General features: G+C 45.0%; 4 protein-coding genes across 4 annotated transcripts; 2 read left to right on the top strand and 2 right to left on the bottom strand.

The window, feature by feature from the left end:
* Nucleotides 1-1,330: 1,330 nt before the first annotated feature.
* On the bottom strand, nt 1,331-2,139 carry F5147DRAFT_525694 (uncharacterized protein; the record flags this gene model as incomplete). Its single annotated transcript, XM_041429982.1, has 3 exons — nt 1,331-1,610; nt 1,660-1,993; nt 2,043-2,139. Coding segments are annotated over 3 exons (711 nt in total), but the record flags the coding sequence as incomplete, so codon positions are not given.
* Nucleotides 2,140-2,795: 656 nt separating this feature from the next.
* F5147DRAFT_655496 (uncharacterized protein) lies at nt 2,796-3,587 on the top strand (the record flags this gene model as incomplete). The annotated part of the gene is made up of 3 exons (XM_041433981.1): nt 2,796-3,242; nt 3,337-3,384; nt 3,432-3,587. 3 exons carry the CDS (start codon nt 2,796-2,798, stop codon nt 3,585-3,587), a joined length of 651 nt encoding a protein of 216 aa, XP_041289651.1.
* A 666-nt stretch (nt 3,588-4,253) lies between these two features.
* On the bottom strand, nt 4,254-4,517 carry F5147DRAFT_581939 (uncharacterized protein; the record flags this gene model as incomplete). Its single annotated transcript, XM_041431623.1, has 1 exon — nt 4,254-4,517. A coding segment is annotated over one exon (264 nt), but the record flags the coding sequence as incomplete, so codon positions are not given.
* A 17,885-nt stretch (nt 4,518-22,402) lies between these two features.
* F5147DRAFT_537193 (uncharacterized protein) lies at nt 22,403-22,994 on the top strand (the record flags this gene model as incomplete). The annotated part of the gene is made up of 3 exons (XM_041430178.1): nt 22,403-22,622; nt 22,656-22,837; nt 22,884-22,994. Coding segments are annotated over 3 exons (513 nt in total), but the record flags the coding sequence as incomplete, so codon positions are not given.
* Nucleotides 22,995-23,211: the final 217 nt, after the last annotated feature.

Here is a 23,211-nt window from a genome sequence, read left to right as displayed (position 1 = left end):
TAGGTCCAGAGGACCACAGGAAAGTTCTGGAGGAATTTAGGATTGGAGGAGCAGAGGAGTGGAGCTCCAGCCTAGGGAATTCCTCCCTAGGCCTGAGATGGATATTGACTAAGTCGAAGGACTAGAACTAGTATGAGGACTTAGTGTGAGATCTAGTGCAAGGACTAATATGTGTAATATTCAGACTAAGGAAATACAGGAGTTTCTACAAGAGTTTATATACTGGAGGCAAGTGTGTGCAGATCAGTAAGGCTATGTATGAGCATGTGGAAATGTATTAGTAAGTGAAACAGAACATAAGGAAATGAACTCGGAGATGAAACTCATACAAGGATCAATAAGCAAACCGGAAACAGAGATAACTGAAGACCGGAGACAGGTGATTACCATAAGGGGATGGGCACTGATTTAAGGTTTGGCTTTGGATATCAAACATAGGTCAGATCCGGAGATCCTGACAAGTGGATATTAGATTGGGTGTCCAGGTTTCGGATCCGGATGTGTGGATATGCAAAGGTATGGGGATCTGGACAGATAAAGGACATGGACAGGGGGTCCGGATGTCCGGATGAGGCGTGGGAACATTGTCGGATATAGGTCTGGAATATGGGATATGACATTTACACAACAAACACAAGACATCATTAACATGCTACAACGACATAAGAGAAGGGCATTTTCCCTGAATCATCGTATCATAGCCAAGCTCTTCTAATATCAGTTTCTCCTTCACTGCCTCAAAAAACACCCTTTTGCCTTATGCGGAAATCTCATTGTGTCATATCATATCATGAATATCATCACCTATGTCTTCATCCTTCTTTGCTTCCCGAATGACTTCAATGAGTTTGCCTGCCAGTTTATGTAGCATCAATATGTTACTCTGTTGGCCCACTTCTTGGTGGGATTCTGGTACTTCATTGAATGCCTTAGCACTTTGGAGTTTTTTATCCAAAAAGGTGGATGCTCAAGTTGTCATGTGTTGGGCGAGGTCTCCTGACCATGTTGCCACTGCATCCTGTGAAGGTATGAATTGGTTGACTGCTATTGAGCTACCGCTTGACTTACAAAATAGTTTGTTATCAAAAAACAGATAATAACTACCAAGGCCCCAAAATGAACCAGAGTTTTGAACGTGCCCATAACCACACACGACATAGGGTGTGAATCTTCAGAGGTGAGAGGTCCCTTTACTGCGCCATAGTTATAGACCCATAAGTTGATTTTAGCCTTGCCACGACCTAGCACTGGTGACTGTGCAGTGCCCGTTAAGATCACACGTCTTGGGAGACAATCAGTACCCATAGTACTCTTTGAATCTGACACCTACTGCTATTGTCTGCACCAAACCTGTATTGGAGTGGTGAAGAGTATTGAATAACTTCCCTGTTTTCCTCTTGAATACATACACTGATCCATGGTCGCTCCCCCCAACGATCAATCTTTCTTCTGCACTGAATGTCACCTGCTTTGGGACGGACACACTCAGAGCAGTGGTCACGGATGTTTGAACTGGTTCCTCATCACCTTCAAGTCGATACAAAGTAAAACCATTGGTGGCATTGTCTACTATGAACACACCTTTCTTCTGGTTGACGGCTGCATGTCCACTGAAAGAAGGTCAGTAACATCTGCCGATGATGTATTATGGACTCTTACATAACTGACTGGCAACTGTATTTCTTTACCACAGCACCGTCATTACCCTTCAGCTTGATGAAGTTCCCGTCATATAGTCCGAAGACATAAACAGACCCATTGTCTGCAAATGCTACAGACTTTGGCACTATGTTGTCGAGTCGCACCGAAAATATAGACTGCAGTTGTGAATTTGTGTTGAGAATGAGGACTTGAACTATTTTGTCCCTCGTTCCCACTGCAATCTGCGTATTCGCTCCAGAGGATGTCGAATCCCATACCATGCAAGTAATTTTGAAGCCTGACACAAGCCTCCTAGCACAGATCTCCTGAAACTGCATCTGTTGGACGTTAGCTGAAGTTTTGATGACAAGACCAGGACACTCTCACATCTACATGGCTACACCGTAAAAATCTGATGTAGCCCAGCCCAGTTCCATAACAAAGGGTTTCTGCCATGCCTACTCTTGTTGTGACCCAGACAGCGCAGCTGACTGTGCCTCATGACTCATAGTGATGAGTCAAGCATGTAAGTTCTTTCCGAGATTTGATATCGCAGAGTTTGATGCCCTCAGTCCCTGCTTGTCTGTTAGCACCCTCTCATAACAAAGTGCCTGTTAAGTTACTGCCGCATGCAAGAGCTTGACCATTGTTAGATATTGCAAGGGCATGAATGGACCCGCCATAGGTAGAAAGGCGTGTTCGATGTCAGAAGTGTCCCTTTGCTTTTATGAAGAGTGACGAGGCAAGAAAAGACATTGTTGCGTGCACAATTTGATCAGTTGTAGTTGCCAGTTCACCTGCTCACAGTCTACTTATATTGGGAACTTTTGTTGATTCCATGGTGATCCTGGCCACTTGTTAGTTCTCGACTTTTGTATTCATCTTTTTGTGAGTGTACATCACTTACTTCACAACTTTTGTGGTCATCTTTTTATGAGCGCATATCACTTACACCTTCACATAACATTTCTATTATCTTGTTTATTTGATCCTCCTAAGCCACGTCTTTTGTTGACTGTCTTATTGTTTAATCCCTACATAGTACATTACGTGAGTGATGTCCTTTGGTCATAAATCTCAAAGGTTATTACAGTTCATACCCAATATATATCTTGACCCGCCCTCATCGCCCCACTCACATCGCTGGAATCATCATGCCCAACAAAACTAACACTGTCTCTCCTTTTTATGATCAAGAGCCTGACGCTCCACCTCCCTTCCCCCCTATGCTCACAGACCAGCTTGAATTGTTTGGTAGTGCTCACCACTCAACTACACTTGTTGCCGACAAGATTCTTCCTTCCAGAATTAGTACTGTCAATCCTCCTCAGCATATTAAGCACCCACAACTCAAGGACACATTGGTGCCCTCACCATATTTGAAGAAAATTTTGTTCAGTCCCTCACATTCCAATTCTCAAATACCCATGCCCTCAGATTCTTCAGGTTCATTGGATTCAGCATCAGACAGTGGCTCCTCAACCTTGACTAAGAGTCTATTGGAGGATTTGAAGATACCAAAGCCCCCTGGTGAACCTGGCTGTTTGGGCCATGGAGGATACACACTTTGTGAGGTGCCAAAAGTGTATGCTAAGTTCAAGGTGAGTAACATGCTCCCACCACAATGTACTATTTGCTCATGAACCCAAGTAAACTATGCACCATCTCATTGAAGAACATCTAGATATGACCAAGTGTGCTTCTTCCCAAAACCATGAGCTCCTGAAAGTTGTGTGCAACAAAGTGAGTAAACTACAGATGGCAGTTTCCACAAATTTATTATTTGTCAGGCTGTCAATGCTTTCCCACACTTAGAAAACTACAGTGGCTTTTGGCCGTTGAATGATATGATTATGATGCATTTGAAATATATGTCAGGTCATGCTAGGCAGAAGGAAGCAAGGATGGCTGTGGGCAAGTCCAAGCTCAAGAGTCATCAAAAGTGAGGGGGTAATATAATGATTGATCTTACTATACCTGCGTGTACCACATTTTACTTGTTAAATTACTAGGGATTATTCATCGTTGTGTAACTCATCTTCAAACCAGCTAGAATAACTCCATACCAAAGAGGTGCAACCTTTACACAAGCCTAAAATTCCTTACTGAGTGGCGCTGAAGGTCTTGACCTCTAGCAAACGTGAGGTCATCCAATATACCTTGTTCTTCTCAATATTGGCACTCACTTTCCGACAAAGTCTCACAGGATAATTAAGCTCATTCTATTCTTGTGTACTTCTATATGGCCTCATGATGCTTGTGACAAGAACAGTGCCATCACGACAAACTTCATAGTGTATTACATTACATACAACTCATTATATATTGCTCCGCATCAAACTACTTCACTGCTAATGATCCTGGAAGCCAGCCAGTGATTTACCCAGGTGCTCAAGGGCTTCATGACGGTGAGGGTACATGGGAGCTTTGCTTGAGGATAATGTCTAATGCTTCATATAAAACTAATGGATTCTCAATCAACAAGGACTGGAATCACCATCTAGTGATGATACTTACCAATGCATAATGAAGTCTGCGAGCACATTGTCCCTGCCTTGCATGTTTACAACAGAGCCAGCACTAGCACCAATCCTCATAATGACTGCATCACCTCAAAATATGTGGTCAATGCTGCTGAGAAGTGGATTGGTTCTCAGATGGCAGTGTTGCTTGAAGAAAACGCAAAACTGATATATGTGTCTTCCTTCATGCAAGGTGACAAGATAGTTGTGCATGTAAGGCTGGACAGTTGCACAATCCAGGAGGCTCTCAGGAACAGGGAAGCGCTTTCCACTGTGCAAGTGATCAGAGCATTGTGTCAACATAGTGACCTGGCAAGGTTTACCCCATGGTGAAGAATACAGCCTACACTGCAAGTGAAGTTCAGCAGTCTTTATATAGTTGTCAGCAAAAATTAAGAGAAGCAAGAATATAGCTTAAGGATGATGTGGGGAAGATATAATTGCGAGTGTTGACCATTGCAAAGGAATAACAAATGAAATTAGATGATGAATTTGGGCAACCAGCGCTGAGGACAAGGAATGGCTTGAAAGTGGGCAATGAAAGTGGGCAATGAGAGTGAGCGATCTTATAGTAGTTTTAGTATTTACCTTTAAATTGAGTGTATCCTGTGCCAAGTATCACGAATAATTGATAAACCAATCACCATATTTGAGTCTATTGTCTTTATTTGTTTCGCAGAATGTAGGGACCAGAACAATAAATATACTAGTAGTTTTGTAAACACCTTGCATATGCTAGGCTTGTTGAGCTCTTTTGTCCTTGAACATGAATTTTGCACACAATTACTACTGAAGTGCAGCACCCAAAATTATCTATCAGCACCAAAGGGCCCAAAAAAGGATAATGCAATGTCATTGTCAGGGTGAAACAGAAACATGTAGTGACCGAAAAGTGGGAACCATGGGACAATGTTGTTAGAATAATTGGATCTAAACACAATAGTGGTAGACGTACTTAAGATCCATGCTGAGCTGAAAATCCAAACATTGATGAATTTCCATTACATGTCAGCATGTCAGAAACACAGCACCAGCACCAGGTTCACCTTCAGCAGGAGAACATACAAACAGCCAATGATACCAACTTGTTCAAAGACAATGACATGGAAAATGCTGAGAGTTGAACCCAGTTTGACACACCACAATGCATAGTATGTCAATATTCATCGGGCGAGCAAAAATCATGCTGGGCTCAGTGTCTGTTCTAGGTATCAGAAGAGCCCCTCCGGATGGACCTCAAAGAGCCATTGAATAATGTCACAGGCCAGCCATCGGCGTGGACGACTCGGTTAGACAAGAGTGGGACATCCCAAATGGATTTGGACTATGTCACAAGCCAGCCCCCAACAAGGACAGCTCTGTCCGACAAGAGGGAGAAGTTAATCGCTGATTTGGTACATCTAGGTAACAGGATTGAGAGCCCCTTCAGTGACAAATTCCGTATTATACGGGCCACCCGACCTACATAATATCCCGTATCAGACGGGCCAGCGGACCATGGGCCCATGTTGTGTATATCCTCGATGACGACGGATGGGCTGGGTAACATATTATTTCCGATGGAGATGGGTGGGCGCATGTATGCCAATGATATATATATCCTTGATGTTGATGGATGGGCCGGGGGAATATGATCATTCATGGAGATGGGTGGGCCCATCTGGGTAATATGTAGAGTAGGATATTATAGACAGCTGGGCTGAAGAGAGATGTAAGGCAAATATTGTTATATAGATGGGTGGGCCAACAGGGGTGTATTACATATACGGGTGGGCCAGGGTAGGGGAATATTACATAAACGGGTGGGCTGACGTGGGGCATATTACATATACGGGTGGGCTGATGTGGGGAGTATTACATATACGGGTGGGCCGAGGGTGCAATAAAATATTTATTACATAGACAGGTGGGCCGAGGTGGTGGAATATCACATATATGGGTGGGCCGACATAAGGGATATTAATTAGACGGGTGGGCCGAGGGTGTGATAAAATATTGATTACATAGACAGGTGGGCCGAGGTGGGGTATAATTATATAGACGGGTGGGCCAACATAGGATGTATTACATAGACGGGTGGGCCGACGTGGGGGATATTACATAGATGGGTGGGCTGACGTGGGGGAATTGTACATAGATGGGTACATATATGGGTGAGCCTAGATATGTTTCATCAAGACATACAGCTGATGTAGCCACCAGCGAATCAAACACGTAGGATACATGCACACTATGAGTGCATATACCTACCATCAACCACCGAAATCTAAACCCGTAAGCACGAAAACATGAATCGACCATGTGTGGCATTGACCAATAATTGAGTACTGAAGTGGGAAAACCCCACACCTGAACCCTGGTGTGCAATATATCCTATTTCTACACACAGACACCAGAAGCACAACACTCGCAAAAATATAAATGTCAAATTTTCACAGTGCCAAACCCCGAACCCTGAGATTTTACCAACTCCCGAACCCCGAAATTGTGGACTGCCAGGTCTCGGGGGTCGGGGGTCGGCACTTGGGACTTGGGAAATTTGGGGAGATCAATAAAATTTGATCTACAATAAATTTGATTTACAAACAAATTGATTTACAAACTTTTAAAGATATCTGTGTCGTCTTACATATCGAGTCCCGAGTTCTGGGACCCCTGAGACCCGAGACCCGGCAGTCCACAATTTCGGGGTTCAGGGGTTGGTAAAATGTTTATGGATATACGAAAGGTTGATTCAAACATGTTTGAAAGATGTCTTTCATCTCAAAAATCGAGTCCCGTGTTCCGGGTAAGACATCTTTCAAACATGTTTGAATCAACCTTTTGTATATCCATAGACATTTTACCAACCCCCGAACCCTGAAATTGTGGACTGCCAGGTCTCGGGTTTCGGGGTTCGGGGGTCCCGGAACTCGGGACTCAATATGTGAGACGACACAGATCTTTCAAAAGTTTGTAAATCAATTTGTTTGTAAATCAAATTTATTGTAGATCAAATTTTATTGATCTCCCCAAATTTCCCAAGTCCCGAGTGCCGACCCCCGACCCCCGAGACCCGGCAGTCCACAATTTCGGGGTTTGGGGGTTGGTAAAATGTCTATGGATATACAAAACTTGGGACTTGACATTTGATATGAGACATCTTTCAAAAATGTTTAAATCAACCTTTCATATATCCATACACATTTTACCAACCCCCGAACCCTGAAATTGTGGACTGCCGGGTTTCGGGGTTTGGGGGTCTCGGAACTCGGAACTCGGTATGTAAGACAACAAAAATATCTTTCGGGGTTCGGGGGTTAGTGAAATGTTTATAGATATATGTAGGTTAATTCAAACATGTCTGAAAAATTTCGTTCATCTCAAATGTCAAATCCTGAGTTCTGGGTTTCAGGACTCGGCACCTGGCACTCGGGGTTTGGCACTGAAAATTTGACATTCGGGTGTTCGGGTTTCGGGTGATATCTAAATCACAACAGCTTCGAGTTCTGCCAAAGCATGAAACTTGAAACCCAGTGTGCAACATGTTGATTTTTCATTTATATCACACAAATCATCGAGTTCCGAGTGCCCAGTGCCAAGACCCGAAGCCCGAGACCCGAAAATATGTACACAACATGTCCATTTTTCACTCACTGCACAAATCACCGAGTTTCGAGTGCCAAAGCATGAAACTTGAAACCCAGTGTGCAACATGTTGATTTTTCATTTATATCACACAAATAACCAAGTGCCAAGTGCCAAGTGCCGAAGCCCGAGACCCGAAAATATGTATATAACATTTCCATTTTTCACTTGTTGCACAAATCACTGAGTTTCAAGTGCCGAAACCCGAAACTCGAAACCTGGTGTGCAACATGTTCATTGTTCATTTACATTACACAGATCATCGAGTTCCGAGTGCCGAGGGCCAAAACCCGAAGCCCGAGACCCGAAAATATGTACACAACATGTCCATTTTTCACTTACTGCACAAATCACCGAGTTTCGAGTGCCAAAGCACGAAACTTGAAACCCAGTGTGCAACATGTCCATTTTTTATGTACATTACACAATTCATTGAGTTCCGAGTGCCGAGGGCCGAGACCCGAAGCCTGAGACCCGAAAATATGTATGCAACATTTCCATTTTTCACTTGTTGCACAAATCACCGAGTTTCAAGTGCTGAAACCCGAAACTCGAAACCCGGTGTGCAACATGTTCATTGTTCATTTACATTACACAGATCATTGAGTGCCAAGGGCTGAATATTGAAACCTGAAGCCCGAAAACATGTATGCCACATGCCCATCTACTCATTGCACAAATCACCAAGTGTCGAGTGCCAAAACCTGAAACGCGGTACTTCAAATGGACATGAATTCTGTCTTTGTATGTATTATCCATTGGTGTAGGGTTGAAATAACTTGGGAATTGTATTTGTCAGTGCTCGGTAGTTGGTAGTTGGTAGTTGGTAGTTGGTAGTTGGTAGTTGGTGGTTGGTGGTTGGTGGTTGGTGGTTGGTAGTCAATATAGGCAAATGATAATGAAAAATGAAAGTTGTTATTACGCTTAACTTCCTTACTGAAGGTTGTAGTCCGAGTCTAGGGGAGTGTATTGGTAGTCTTTTCTTGTCCATCAGTTATCATTTAACCGAGATATAAGCTAAAGAAATCTGAAACATCGGCGATAATGAAAAATGAAAGTTATTATTATGTTTAAGTTCCTGAACAAAAGTTGTAGGCTGAGCCAAGGTGAGTGTATTGGTAGTTTTTTCTTGTCAATTGGTTATCTCGTTACTCAGTACTCAGTACAAGGGAATCAGTACTCGGTATTTGGTTCTGATACTCGATACCCTGAGAATCAGTAGTCAGGTACTTGGTACTCGGTTCTGATACTTGGTACCCGAGAATCAGTAGTCAGGTACTCGGTACTTGGTTCTAATTCTCGGTACCTGGGAATCAATAGTTGGGTACTCCAGCCAATAGTCCCGAGTCCCGAGTACTGATACTTGGTATTCAGTAGTCAGGTTTGGAACTTGGGTCTTGGTTTGGTTATCATTTGACTGAGATATTGGTAGGCAATATTGGCACTCGGAGCTTGAATACTGACTATCAACTATCAAGTGTCGGGACTTGGTAATCGGTAGTTGAGACTTGGTGCTTAAATGGATATTGCATATATACATACAAATACAAAATATGTTCCTATGTGTTCATTTCTAGGTGAATAGACTTTGAAATTATATCTCAATCATCTATTCAACAATAGAAACAATGTATCAGGAGCTCAGGACCATAGGGTAATCCTTTATTGTATAGTGTACCTCCCCCTCTTCTGGTGGTTCACCCGCTGGGGTTTTTTCCTTGTAGGACTGGACCTCAAGGACTGTAGGGAGTCTATTCCTGAGCATATTCGGAGTAGATATATCATATAACCAGCCCAGGACACACAGGATCCTTCTCCAGGAACAAAGCATAGACAATTGCACTTTTGACATTTTTTCATGATTTTCAGTATCTTGCCCTTGCATCCATGATCCAACCTTTTAATATATAATGAGCATAGCTTATATTCTTGCTTCTTATGACCAAGATCAGCTCACAATAGGCTGGAGTTTGTGAGCTAGTGTGTATACTTGCCATTTTGCCTGATAAGGGGCCCATGCCTTCAAAACATTGAATCTTTGTAATCAGAAACCTGGGGTACATTTCAAATATCTTAAGTATCATAGACATAAATTTACAGACAAATCAACCAAGAATTGAGTACTGAGGAAGTGAAATGGGTAAGAAATTGAGTGTGGGAAACTTCAAAGACCCAAAGCATCGAAAATGGTTAGTTGAGCAGTGGTAGGACTTTAATGCTGGGTCAACTCATATTTTCACTATATCCCTTCTACCCACCCCCTACCCTCAGGGCAGTAGGCAGTATGGGTTCCTTGGGTAGTTTACGATCTATCCTACATATTTGTAATGATATTTTCGGCCTGAATCATATATAAATGTGACTTTGTATAAAAGATGTCTATTGTCACTCTCCACACATATGTCATTTTGCCTATCATTACATCAATCCTTCATGAATCTTTCTAGGCTTTTAAGCTATTATAATGGATGTATATGGGTGTTATTCCAGGTCTCTCATCACATCACAGGCTTGTTATGTTGGATATCTCGACATAATGTGCAAGTCTCGCTATTAATATTCATTCTTTTATCTTTACACTCACTTACTGCACACATGTATTTCATTTGTCATTATTGATGTTTCGGATTTCTTTAGCTTATATCTCGGTCACATGGTAACCAATGGATGAGAAAAGACTACAAATAAACTCACCTAGACTCGGACTACAACCTTCATTAAGCTGAATACTGATTCCCGGGTACCGAGTATCAAAACCAAATACTGAGTACCAATTACCATGTACCGAGTACTGCATAATGAGTAACAAGATAACCAATTGACAAGAAAAGACTACCACTACACTCACCTGGACTTGGACTACAACCTTCGGTAAGGAAGTTAAGCATAATAACAACTTTCATTTTTTCATTATTGCTGATGTTTTGCTGAATGACAAGGAAAGACTACCAAGACACTCACCTTGACGTGGACTACAACTGTCATTTTTCATTATCATTTGCCTATATTGACTACTGAGTCTTGAGTACCGACCACTGACCACCGATCACCGAGTACCAAGTACCGAGTACTGACAAATACAATTACCAAGTTATTTGAACCCTACACCAATGGATTATACATACAAATACAATTCGTGTCCATGTGAAGTACTGGGTTTCAGGTTTCGACACTCGACACTTGGTGATTTGTGCAACAAGTGAAAAATGGACATGTTGTGTACATGATTTTGGGTTTCGGGCTTCGGGTCTCGGCCCTCGGCACTCGGAACTTGATGATCTGTGTAATGTAAATGAAAAATGGACATGTTGCACACTGGGGATTGAGTTTCTGGTTTTGGCACTTGAAACTTGGTGATTTGTGCAGTGAGTGAAAAATGGACATGTTGTGTACATATTTTCGGGGTTCGGGTTTCGGCCCTCGGAACTCGGAACTTGATGACTTGTGTAATATAATTGAACAATGGACATGTTGCATACCCGGTTTTGAGTTTCAGGTTTCGGCACTTGAAACTCGGTGATTTGTGCAACAAGTGAAAAATGGAAATGTTGCATACATATTTTCGGGTCTCGGGCTTCGGGTTTCGGCACTTGGCACTTGGCACTTGGTTATTTGTGTGATATAAATGAAAAATCAACATGTTGCACACTGGGTTTCAAGTTTCATGCTTTGGCACTTGAAACTCGGTGATTTGTGCAGTGAGTGAAAAATGGACATGTTGTGCACATATTTTCGGGGTTCGGATTTTGGCTCTCGGAACTCGATGACTTGTGTAATATAATTGAACAATGGACATGATGCACACTGGGTTTCGAGTTTCGGGTTTCAGCACTCGAAACTCAGTGATATGTGCAGTGAGTGAAAAATGGACATGTTGAACAATGGGTTTCAGGGTCTCGGGTTTGAAAAATAGCATAATAACAACTTTCATGTTTTCATTATCATTTGCCTATATTGACTACTGAGTCCGATAAGGGACCCCTTGGATGATCCATTGCTCAATGAAATACTACCTGATTGGAAGTGTGCTGGTTATCAGATATTCATTTGTCAACTCCCGGGTCCCGGAACTCAGAAGTCGGTATGGTTGACCCAAATTTGGGTGGTTGGAACTTGGCATCTCATAGGGCAACACAAGCTTCGCACCCCGGATTCCAAATTCTGCAAGACAACCTGTGCACCATCAAAGGCCATGTCAGGAGATCATCTGCTGCTCCAGGAACTCGGTAACTTTGATTTATTACCTCCTCTGAGTATGGTTGACCCAAAGGTTGATAATCGGAACTTGGCTTCTCGTAGGGCAACACAAGCTTCGCACCCTGGATTCCAAATTTTGCAAGACAACCTGTGCACCATCAAAGGCCATGTCAGGAGATCACCTGCTGCTCCGGGAACTTGGTAACTTTGATTTATTACCTCCTCTGATTTGGTTGATGTACAACTACCTCAGCTCCATCATGTCTACAATTATGATACACATGGGCCCACCCATCTATATTTTATACCACCCTCGGCCCACCCATCTAATACAACATCCCATACAACACCCTCAGCCCACCCGTCTAATTAATATGTGTCTGGGCCCACCCGTCTAATACAATATTTTATAATACCCTCGGCCCACCCGTCTAATTTAATATGTGTCTGGGCCCACCCGTGAATGTGATAACAAGTACCTACCCATCTATCTCATACACATCTACCTTAATACACCCATCTGCATAATATCCAACTACCTCGGCCCACCCGTCTACCTAATATTCATGTACATCGGCCCACTCATCTACTCTATATATTCCCTGCATGGGCCCACCCGCCTCCATTGGGAATAATTTGCCTCCCGGCCCATCCATCATAGTTGAGGATATTTTTATCATGGGCCCATGGTCCGCTGGCCCGTATCATACGGGATATTATGCACGTCCGTTCCCTCGTATTATATGGAGATAGGTCACTGTGATATGTGGGATTGAATGTTAATGTTGGACTTAGTTTTATCAGGTACTACCTGACAAGTGTCGCATCAAAGAAGTCGACTACTCAGAGACTGTCATATCCCGCATTCCGGACCCGGACCAATCATGCAATCATCTCCGGACTTCCAGACTTCTGTATCTGGTTAGCTCCTATCTTCTGTGCCTTTTCCCTTTAGTATTTCCCTTATCAGTTAGTATGCTTTATTTTCCATCCCTTATTCATTTCCGTCTTCATTTTACTAAGTTCCGATAGAATAGTGTTAGGCGTTCCACATGCTCCGTCCATAGCCTCACATAGCCTCATACTGTGCTAACTGATTCTCCATTATGTCCTTCATAGTATACAAACCCTGTAAAGTCTCTGTATTTCCTCAGTTCAAATATCATCTTAGAATCTGCTCATTCCCTCCTCCATTCGACTTGAGTCTCTTCTCGTCATCTCCGACAGTCTTAGGATCAACTCCTATTGACTTACCACCTCCGCCTCTACCTTAGGTAGTCCTCTGCTGTTTCCTTTCTAGTCCAGACATCATCCGGATTAGTCTTATCACTTGTTCCTGAACGTCCGCCAGAATTCCCGCACATCGGACTCCGGACTCCGGACGTCGTCCTTTAGCCCTCGGAAGTAAGGGGCATGTACTCAGGTAAGGGGCACAGCACACGAGCTGAAGCCAAGCCCTTCGGATCTGAACCCTTGAGCATGTTCTTAACAGTATATTCAAACTCACACCTTACCGAGTATACTTACAACTAAATTCATGGCACCTACAAACACTCAGACCAACCTCCGCGCGGCGGGCTTAGTAACCGCCCGACGCGACTCTACTCCCATAGTCGATGCATTCACTAGCTTCTTGCAGCGTGCAAGGCGCTGCATCCAGCATCTCTCAACTCATGAATCGTCCACACCCAGAAACCCCAACTCGTACACTGGCCGGATTTCTACCGGAAAACGAAGATACTCCAGGCAGAGATCCACCGGATGATGGGGGAGGTCACCCAGACGATGAACCTCCGGAAGACCTGACCGACGATGAAAACGAGGGTCTCGGTCCACAAGACTTGGTCTTCCTCCGCCTTTCTCAGGCAATCAATAACCTGGCGCGTAACAACCGCCGGTCCGCCATCCCTGACGACTCTAAAATCAAAGTCCGAGAACCAGACACCTTCGATGGCACTGAGCCCTGGAAGCTCCGGGCATTCTTTGTTCAATGTGAGCTTAACTTCCAAGCTAAGCCAAATTCTTTCTGCACCGGCCGTACCAAGGTCAACTTTGTGCAGTCATACCTCAAGGGCATGGCTCTTGAATGGTTTGAACCGGACCTCCTTTCGGGTGATCTTGTTGATCGTCCGGAATGGATGGACAACTACTCCAAGTTCATGTTAGAACTCCAAACTAACTTCGGATCTCATGACCCGGTCGGAGATGCAGAAATGCAGCTGGAACAGCTTTATATGCGCGACAGACAGCGCATCAACAAGTATGTTGTAGAGTTCCAACAGCTCGCTTCCCAAGTCCGAGGTTGGGGCGACAGAGCTTTGCGCCATCAGTTCTACAATGGACTTCCGACTCCCATCAAAGATGAAATCAGTCGTCAAGGAAAACCCACCACTCTTTCCCAATACAAAACTCTCGCCCAGACTATCGACACTCGATACTGGGAACGCAAGGGAGAAGTCTCCTGTGAAACCAAACCCTCCACCCCTCCTGTCAAGCAGTCAGCTTCAACTTCCGACCAGAAAGATTATTCCGGCGGAAAATCCGGACCTGCCTCGGCTTCCTCCTCTGCCAAACTTCCGGACTTGACTTCCAAGCTTGGAAAAGACAGTAAACTCACCTTCGAGGAGCGCCAGAGGCGCATGGAGAAAAAGCTCTGCCTCTTCTGTGGCGGACCTGGTCATACTGCCCAGGACTGCCTAAAGTCCACTTCCCGTGCAGCCAAAGGTCGCGCTAGCACAGTAACTCCTGAAGCCAAACAGGAGGTCTCGGAAGAGACAAAAAATTAGTCCACAACCCTCCTGACTCCATGCGGGATGAGGGTTGCATTGACTCAACCTGTGCAATGGAGCTACGTCTCACTGCTGTTTCCCTTTCCGATCCAAACTCACTTATGCCAAATGTTTCCATTTCTACTTTTCCCAATATCTCTCCATTCCCAGCTCTTGTAGATTGTGGTTCTTCTCATTGTTTTATAGAAACCAAACTAATCCAAGAAAATAACATCCCTACTTATGCAATCTCTCCGCTCCCACTCCATCTGTTTGATGGTACTTCTAATGCCACTATTACTGAGGCTGTAGATTTACTGATCCATTTTCCGACTGGCATGGTTACCTCCAAAACATTCTATGTTACTCCGTTAGACTCATCTTGTTCCATTGTTCTAGGATATAGCTGGCTCACCCGACACAATCCGTTGATTGAATGGGTAAAGGGCAGCATTGATTTCCATCCAATTCCTCATGGAGTGCCTCCGACCCCTCCAACCCCACTTCCGCCGCTTCCAGCGGAAATCCCTTCCCTAACTCCGCCGAGTCTCTCTACTGATAATGCTGTTCCCAATATTTCCCTAATCAATGCAGTTGCCTTTTGCCGGGCCTGCAAGTTAGAGGGATTGGTCCAGTTCAGTATTTTCATCCAACCCACCAGTGTCAATCTCCGCTCCACTACACTCTCCTCTGAACCTCCGAACATTTCTGGAGTTCCTTTGGATTATCATGGGTATGCAGATGTCTTTGATAAAGGCAAAGCCAGACAATTCCCTCCCCACCGTCCCTATGATCTAAAGATTGATTTGGAGGAAGGAGCGGCTCCGCCCCTTGGCACCATCTATTCCCTTTCTCTGGTTGAGCTTGCAGCTCTTCGCAAATTCCTTGATGAGAATATTGCAACTGGACTCCTTCGTTCCTCATCCTCTCTGCATGGAGCCCCTGTCCTGTTCGTCAAGAAGAAGGACAGCTCCCTACATCTCTGCATAGATTTCCAAGGCCTCATTAAAATCACAAAGAAAGATCACTACCCGCTTCCCCTCATTTCCGACCTTCTCGACTCTCCAAGCCGCACAAAAGTCTACACTAAAATCGACCTCCGGTCCGCTTATCATCTAGTCCAGATAACGGAAGGAGACAAGTGGAAAACTGCTTTCTGAACGCGCTATGGCTCATATGAATGGTTGGTTATGCCCGAGGGTCTCACCAATGCCTCCGGCAGCTTTCCAGCACTTTGTCAATACCATCTTCACCAATATGCTTGACATATGTGTTATTGTGTACCTCGACGACATCCTCATCTATTCCCACGACCTTGCATCCCATAAGCAACATGTCCTTGAAGTCCTCCAACACCTCCAGAAGCATCGTCTATATGCTAAACTGGAGAAGTGCGAATTCCATTCCAACTCTGTAGAATACCTCGGCTACCTCCTATCTCTGCCGGCCTTACCATGTCTTCTGAAAAAGTCCAGACTATCTGTGACTGGCCAGAACCCCGGAAAGTTAAGGATATTCAATCATTCCTCGGGTTCACCAATTTCTATTGTCGCTTCATTTTTAACTACTCGGATATTGTAGTTCCGCTTACATGGCTCACTCGCAAGGATGCTCCCTGGAATTTCTCCAAGGATTGCCGGAAATCTTTCAAAACTCTCAAGAAAGCCTTCACTTCCACTCCAGTGCTTACGCACTGGATGCTGGATGTTCCTATTGTCATTGAGACGGATGCTTCTGATTATGCTATTGCCAGAATACTTTCTATTGTATGTCTAGATCAGGAGCTCCGCCCTGTTGCCTTTTACTCCTGAACCCTCTCGGCTCCGGAACTCAATTACGACACTCATGATAAGGAACTTTTAGCTATCTATGAAGCTTTCCGGTCCTGGCGACACTACCTTGAAGGCTCTGCCGAGCCGATAGACGTTGTCACGGATCACAAAAACCTTGAGTACTTCGCTACAACAAAACTCCTCACCCGCCGACAGGCCCGCTGGTCAGAATACCTTCATCAGTTCAACCTAATTATCCGTTTCTGACCCGGAAAACTGGGAGCAAAGCCTGACTCCTTAACTAGACATTGGGACATCTACCCCAAAGAGGGGGATAAGGACTATGCTCAAGTTAATCCACACAACCTCCGGCTGATATTTACCACAGAACAGCTCGCTTCGTCCCTCCGGGCATCACACCTAGCAATTCCGGTGCTCCAGGCAGCTGTACTAATGGATGTCGAGCAACTTCATAAGGACATTCCGTCCACCCTCCCCCATGACCCTATCGCTTCCAGTCATCTTCCGGATCCGTCGGACCTGAGATGGACAATGGACGACAGTGGTTTCCTCCGTTGTGACAATCATATATACATTCCAGAATCCAATGACCTCCACCTCCAAGTGCTCCAGAATACGCATGACCACCCCCTATCCGGACATTTCGGTCAGAACCAGACCCTGGAAATCATCTGTCAGGAATATACTTGGCCCAGAATCCGCGCATATGTCAAAGACTATGTCAAGTCCTGTACAACCTGTGCCCGAGCCAAAGTTCCCAGACACAAACCATACGAATTGTTGAAACAACTCCCTATTCCCAAAAAGCCATGGAATTCTATATCCATGGACTTCATTGAGCAACTTCCCGATTCCTCTGGCTTCACCGCCATTCTGGTAGTCATAGATCGGCTATCCAAGCAAGCTATATTCATCCCAACCTACGACACTATCACCTCTCCAGACCTTGCCCAGTTATTCCTTCTTCACATGTTTTCCAAGCACGGAGTTCCATCCCATGTCACTTCCGATTGCGGTACAGAATTCATCTCACATTTCTTCCGTTCACTTGGGAAAGCACTTGACATGATCCTTCACTTCACTTCCGGATATCATCCAGAAGGTGACGGACAAACCGAGCAAGCTAACCAAACCCTAGAACAATACCTCCGGATCTACTGCAACTATCAGCAGGATAATTGGTCGGAACTGTTACCCGTGGCCGAATTCACATACAACAATGCTCCTAGTGCTACCACCAGAGTTTCGCCATTCTTCGCCAATAAGGGTTATCACCCAAACATTTCCATACATCCAGAGCATGATCTCTCCTCCACCCGGGCCCGGGATTATGTTATAGATCTAGATGAGCTTCATCAATTCCTCCAAGAAGAAATGTCTCATGCCCAAGCAAGATACCAGGGACCTGTGGATGCTAGACATAAACCTGCTCCGGACTTCAAAGTCGGAGATCAGGTCTTCGTCAAAGCAAAATATTTCTGCTCGACCCGACCATCAAAAAAACTCTCAGAAAAGAATCTTGGACCATTCGACATCATCACTTGTTCCAGTACCCACTCCTTCACCATCCATCTTCCAGATGCTATGCAATCTGTGCACCCTGTATTCCATGTCTCTCAACTAGAACCCGCAACTCCAAACACCATTCCCAATCGTATCCAGCCTCCTCCGCCTCCGGTACTAGTCGACGGAGAACCGGAATATGAAATTTCCGAAATCCTGGACTCAAAGATCAATTGCCAGAGATGTCACTGCCAACTACTTTACTTAGTACATTGGGCCAGATATGAGGGAACGGACGAAGAAACTTCCTGGATACTTGCCACTGAACTCGGAAATGCACCGGAACTTCTATCAGATTTCCATTCAGCATATCCGGACAAGTTGGGACCAATTTCTAACAATGAGTAAGAGATGACATGCATATATGTACATTAAGGGCGTCCGGATCCCATGACTTAGGGGTCTATTTCCACATCTCCGCCGGCCTCCTTTTCTGCCCCCTCAGCATTTTCCTCCTCCAGAGTTCCCTCCACATTCATCCGGAATCCGCCCCTCAGACCCTCTAAGAAGAGGTTCTGGAACTCCCTCTGCTCCTCCATGAACCGGAGCATGGTTTCACTCACCCAGTCCATACCAGCTCTGCTTCCCTCCGCCACCACAACACCTCTTTCCAAAAGCCCGTTGGTCCGGGTCAGTTCCGCCACAATATTGGTGGCAGCTGCAACCCAGGCCTGATCATCATACTCCATCCATTCCTGATCTTCTCCGATAACTGTCCGTGGATTGGAAACTATTTCCATGTCATCATTGATGTCCTCCAGACTCCGCTGACGTCTCTTACCCTTGCCCTTGGGGGACAGAGATCCTTCCGGACACGCGCATTTCTTACCTTTGCCTTTGCCGGCCGGTGCTTTGACAGGCAGATTTCCGCCAACGCACTTTTCCTTGGATGCACAGCATTGATCACAGGTCCAGATCTTTTGGAGAAATCAACAAACATCCGGATCCGGACAAAGCAGAAACTCACTCTAGGCGTCTTAGACGCTACTGCCCAGGTGCAAGTCTTGCGCCTAAGGACACACATCTTGCACGCAACCTCCGGATCCGCCGGACCAGAGGACTAACATTATAAACCTCTGGAAATCACAACACTGCATATAACTTACCTCCGAGGCAGCATCCACCATAGCCTTTGCCATACGCTCACGCTCATGTTCTGCCAACCTCTTGCGTGTCTCCTCAATATCCTTCTGCTTCTGTTCCTCCATACATTTCCATTCCTCTTCTGCCTCCTTGTGCTTATGTTCCTCTTCCTCCGCCTCTCTCCGAGTGTCCACCTCGAGTTGCGCCATTTCTGCCTGTCTCTCTTGAAGGAGCTGCCGGGTGGACTTCTTGTTGCCAGAAGTGGAGTTAGACATGATAAAGCAGTAATAGGAATTAGAGGGAAAGTTTTAGATGTCTCATGGGCGCCCCGGCCTTCTTATAGGTCCTGTTCTGTTTTTATGAGCTCCGCCCATCATCTCACATTCATCAAAGTCCGGACCGGACTTCTGAATCAGAAGCCTCGTGGGCTCGACCCTAAAGGGGGGATACTGTCATAACCTGTGTTCTGAACCCGGTGAAGGTGAGGAATCTTGACTATAGGTGAAACGCTAAAGCTAACGGGGGTTCTACAGTAAGACCAGGATACGAGAATACGACTCGACCCAAAGGACAGCTACTGAGAGAAGTTCCTCTTTAATGTAATGGAGGGAGTCTTTGCCAACTAGATGGGTGGTAACAGGCGCACGAAGGCGCGAGAAGATAACGCGCACGTAGGCGCGAGTAAGCGATGCGAGAGCGCGTGAAGGGCGCGCGCGAGCGAAAGATGCAAGGGGGCGCGCGCATATGCAGAAGTGTGCTTTTGAGCGATGGGGGAGAGTGTTCAAGTATAGCAGATGCGCGAGCGATGGTAGAATAGTGAAGTATAATCGGATTTCAAGTACTAAGGTGCACTTATACAATTTGCAGTATACTCAGATCAGGGAGAAGGGAAGGAAGTAAGTTAAAAGGAACTTTCCCTCTATTTAAGAAGGGAGATTACGCTATGCGGCGCGCTTCCGAGCGTGGTACCGAACCGAGTAACCATATCAACTCTAAATATATTCTAAAGCCTATGATAGACTTTCTGTATGTAAGCGCGGAGATCGGACCGAAGGTACGTCAATTCAGTGAAAGGGATAAGAATAATGCACCAGTAAATCAGCGAGGACATAGGATGGACAGACGGACAGACGGATGGACAAGGGTACGAAGGCCTAAGGGGAGGCACACGAGCGTGCGCGAAAGGCGCAAGTGCGTGTAAGGCACGCAAACGAGGCGCGTACGTAGGGCGTGTGCATGAGAGCATGTATGACTGATCCTTCGGATAAGAGCTGGAACGTGTAGGGAATTATGTGGGTAATAGGGCCGTATATTCCGCATTGAGAGGCGCGAGTCTCTACACCGGACCAATCACGCAATCATCTCTGGACTTCCAGACTTCCATATCTGGTTAGCTCCTATCTTCTGTGCCTTTTCCCTTTAGTATTTCCCTTATCAGTTAGTATGCTTTATTTTCCATCCCTTATTCATTTCCGTCTTCATTTTACTAAGTTCCGATAGACTAGTGTTAGGTGTTCCACATGCTCCATCCATAGCCTCACATAGCCTCGTACTGCGCTAACTGATTCTCCATTATGTCCTTCATAGTATACAAACCCTGTAAAGTCTCTGTATTTCCTCAGTTCAAATATTATCTTAGAATCTGCTCATTCCCTCCTCCGTCCGACTTGAAGTCTCTTCTCGTCGTCTCCGACAGTCTTAGGATCGACTCCTATTGACTTACCACCTCCCCCTCTACCTTAGGTAGTCCTCTGCTGTTTCCTTTCTAGTTCGGACATCGTCCGGATTAGTCTTATCACTTGTTCCCGAACATCCGCCGGAATTCCTGCGCATCGGACTCCGAACTCCGGATGTCGTCCATTAGCCCTCGGAAGTTAGGGGCACGTACTCGGGTAAGGGGTGCAGCGCACGAGCTGAAGCCAAGCCATTCGGATCCAAACCCTTGAGCACGTTCTTAACAGAGACACTACACAAAACTGTGTACAGTCAAAAGAAATTGATCTACAATATGCAGACGGTCCATAGTATCTCACTGGAGATTATCAATATCTGATATGTAGCCACTGCAGCAAGTGGAAAACAAAAAGTAGAACATGTGCAAAACATGAATGAGATGAAACAGCAATGGGAAAGAACTCTGAGAGAGCAGGAAGAGCAACTAGCAAAGGCCCAAGAGGAAATCAAGGTAATCCCTGCCGCAGTGTGTGACCACCAGACATACACTCATGACTGTGACAGAGGACCTGTGTCCAGCAGCAGCAACTTGAGGAACATATTAAAGAAACTCAGGAGGCACTCGGCCAGGCCAATCATGAAGCAATAGAGACTACTATACAGAAAATCCAGGAGGACACTTGCGACCACTTGGCACAAGAATGGATACGACAGGAAGCAGAGCTGAGTGAAAAACTGGTCCGACATGAGGAAGAGTTGAAGGAAAAGACAAATGAAGAGGTAAGGTGAATGATCTGACAGCAAAATGGTTTGATAACAAATAACAGTTGCGAGAGCACGAGAATGCGATACTCACTGGAATGGACAGGAGGTTACAGCAGGAAATGCTCAAGTTGAAGGTGAGAAATATATTTCATATACAATGGAAATGTGCTGAAATACTCACCAGGCAGAAAAAGAGAGCAAGCTCACTAAGATGGAACAGAGATTTTCTAGGCGTCATAAGTCTCAGAATGAGGACATAGATATGGACAACAATCCCACTACGTTGAGAGATGTAGGACATCCATCATCTCCATACACAAAACTGCATTTCAGTACCCCATGCTTTGAGGTGATTAAGAGAATAAAGAAAACTCGTGGAATATCACACAGGATCCACCTAGTATCGGTAGCATCAGAGGTAAGCGTCTGATTGCTGCTGACTGTGATTTAAACTTACACAGTAGTAGTCGGATAAAGAGGAAGTACCTCAAGAACACTTATCTGAAAAAGATGCACCACCACATCTACAGCACAATGCACATCCTGCTACCACGATGGAGGATGTAATTGTGAGAGGTGTAGAAGCCACACTGAGATGTGTTCTAATTGACAAAGAATTGCCAGTGACCAAAAAGCACAGTCCCTGGAGAAGGAAGATGGAGGAAAAAGAACTCCGGCAAGAGAAGGCAGCAGAGAAAAGCTATGAAAGAGACTTCCTTTTGGTAAGTCAAAATGTAGTATGGAAACTGCGACTTACAGTGATGTATAGGGAGAAGTGAGGCATCTCTTCAAGGATGTTTTCAACATTTCTCAAGATGCCGATTTTATACTCCATCAGGCAGCTAGTCATGAGGATGTCTACATATATGAATACAAAGACAGCCCAGGTCCTAATTGCAAAGATCTCATCTTTGACCTGAAATGTGGGTCCAAAAGCCCATGGAACAATAAAGTCATTGGCTTTCTCCTTGAAGAATTGCAGAGAAGGGGTACTCAAGAGAGCTGGCTGTTCTGAAGGTCAGAGGCGTATTTCAGGGAAGTTCTTCAAACCCGCTACAAGCGCCTGCATACAGTGTGGACGGCTGCACAACCTAAGGTTACAGCAAAGGGTGGAGTGGAGAGTCCTGCAGAGGTGGAACAGAGGCTGATAGTGAAGAAGGATGAGACATTGAAAGCAACTTGTCAAGCAATGCATCGGAAAAATGTATGTCCACGGGCTCCATATTATTCTGCTACTGACACCTTCTCAGAAATATGTTTGCAGAGTTACAGTTCTTAACCATCTCATTAAGCACAAGACCAATGAGAATGAGGAAGACCTCCCAGCCTGGCAGTGGCTTCAGCAACTAGTCAGGATGTTAGGAGATGGCGGCATGAGTTCGGAGGAGAGTGATGTTGAAAATGATATTGAAACAATTCTTTGTGTCAAGAACATGACTTGGCACTGTGCGATTGAATGGGAATTGGACATTATCAATCACCAAAGAATCGTAGATGACAACATTTTTGCCCCTCAAGGTTCAAAGCTGATGAAACAGATATGCTGTGTGTGAGGAATGATAGCTAGATGAGAAGGGG

This window comes from Suillus discolor (genome assembly GCF_016758755.1).
Source record: "Suillus discolor strain FC423 chromosome Unknown F5147scaffold_53, whole genome shotgun sequence".
In the NCBI taxonomy this organism is placed as follows: Eukaryota; Fungi; Basidiomycota; class Agaricomycetes; order Boletales; family Suillaceae; genus Suillus; species Suillus discolor.
Note: the sequence above shows the minus strand (reverse complement) of the source record. Positions and strands in the feature narration are given on the sequence as shown.